The sequence below is a fragment of the Cyprinodon variegatus genome, unplaced genomic scaffold, assembly GCF_000732505.1.
Source record: "Cyprinodon variegatus isolate N-32 unplaced genomic scaffold, C_variegatus-1.0 Scaffold184, whole genome shotgun sequence".
Lineage (NCBI taxonomy): Eukaryota > Metazoa > Chordata > Actinopteri > Cyprinodontiformes > Cyprinodontidae > Cyprinodon > Cyprinodon variegatus.
Genome location: NW_015150637.1, coordinates 886 through 2629, shown reverse-complemented (window position 1 = coordinate 2629; position 1744 = coordinate 886). Strand labels below are relative to the sequence as shown.

Here is a 1744-nt window from a genome sequence, read left to right as displayed (position 1 = left end):
GGAGGTCATATAAACAAAAGAAGCTGGTAAGTTACCAAACAGGAGATAGGCATAGTGTACAGCGGATGTAGATTTGATCAATCAGAGGCCTCCTGTCTGCGTTCACCTACAATTTGGGAGAGATGCAGCAGAGTGTTTGCGGAAGGGGTAGGGGCATATTTGCGTTCACTGCGACACACGCAGACAACCTGGTTTCTGAGTACAAACCAGCCTTTAGTAATCCTCTTAAGGCTGTTGGTATTCTTGTTACTTGTGCTACTTTTTTTACCACAGCTTTTCCTTCCACAAAACTTTCCATTATTATTTTTGACTACAATACTCTGCCAATAAACAGCTTCTTCTTTCACAGCTGTCCAGCAGACCCAACTATCTGTTGGGCAGCTGTGAAAAGTGAATATTATTTTCTTTTAATTATTATTAGTGCTAACGCATAATCATCAGAATTGATGACTTATTGATTTAAATAACTTTTAAATATGAAACAGTCTAAAGATATGTTCTAAACAAAATTTATTTTTGTTTATACTGGTGTATAAAAAAATGACAAAATAAAGTCTAAGTCTAAATTAGAAATAATCACTTAAAAAATATATACTTATGGAATCTAGTAAAAGGCTTCCTTGTTTAACTTTGAAAAAACTTTCATGTAAAAAAAAAAAAATAAATTTAAATGCCCCAATTAAGTTATTTAAACTTTTATGTGACGTCATATGAAATTTTAAGGGATTTAAATCTATTCATTTGACAGCACTACTGTAAAATAACACGCACTTCCTAAAAAAAGCACAAAACTAGATACAGAAAGGTTTTATATTACCGAAACTTCAGAAAAACGGAATAAAACATTTTGCTGCATCAACAACGCCTTAAAAACACATATTTCTGAGCACTTTCGCTTCTCTTTTCTACTGATAGAGTTTGAGTTACTTCTCAGTTTAGCTGCACCTTAAATAGTTTAAAGGAAGTTTTTATTGTCATGATATAAATGAATTTTACTTTTAATAATAAAGCGATTATTTCAAAGTATATACTTCATACTACAGTGAAGTAATAAAGAGAAATCATCGCTACAACTTTCTGTAAAGTTAGCTTAGCGTGTTAGCCGCAGCTAACGGCTGTAGTTCATTTTAACGGTCAGTTAAGCTAACAGGCCGTTTATCTGCAAACTGCTTAAAGCTGCTGATTTAAACGGACACCGGAAACTAGCGACACTGAGAAGAAATAAAAACCAAAGGTATAAATGGTGTAGCGTTATATGGAAGCCTTTCATAAAGCAGATAAAAGTTAAACCTGTTGCTTTTTAACTACCTGGGTCTTCCTTCTCCGAGCTCATCTTCTCAGCAGGCAGGGCATCAGTGAGGGGGAAATATCTACAAAAAACGACTATTTAGAGATCCAAAAATCCTTTTTGGACATTTTTGTAGGAAGGAGAGGGTTTGGTGTGGAAGCCATCAGCTCAGTATGAAGTTCAGGAAACAACTTTCCCCGGTCTGCGGAAAACACGTCCACCTCCTTCCTGTTCACAAGGGCTTGACCCTGGATGCCAGAACAGCAAACACTCAGGGACACTGTTTATTTTGCCGTTATATTTTAATATTGATTAGTTTTATAGGGAAAAAATAGAGACTATCAATTAAAAAAAAAAATCCTCTATATAAATCTATATTTTCAGCACTGGCTTTATAGTAATCTAAGAAATTCTAAAAATCCTGATTTCCTAAAGATTTTTTTAAATCAAAACCTC

The 1744-nt window shown here is 34.4% G+C and overlaps 1 protein-coding gene across 1 annotated transcript in view; it reads right to left on the bottom strand.

Moving 5' to 3' along the window:
• The window catches only part of rabep2 (rabaptin, RAB GTPase binding effector protein 2), a 12043-nt gene extending 10519 nt beyond the window's left edge, over positions 1–1524 (bottom strand). The window contains exon 1 of the mRNA XM_015379018.1: positions 1309–1524. Within this exon, the coding sequence (XP_015234504.1) occupies positions 1309–1333 (25 nt within the window). The 5' untranslated portion in view covers positions 1334–1524. The remainder of the gene's footprint in view (positions 1–1308) is intronic.
• Positions 1525–1744: the final 220 nt, after the last annotated feature.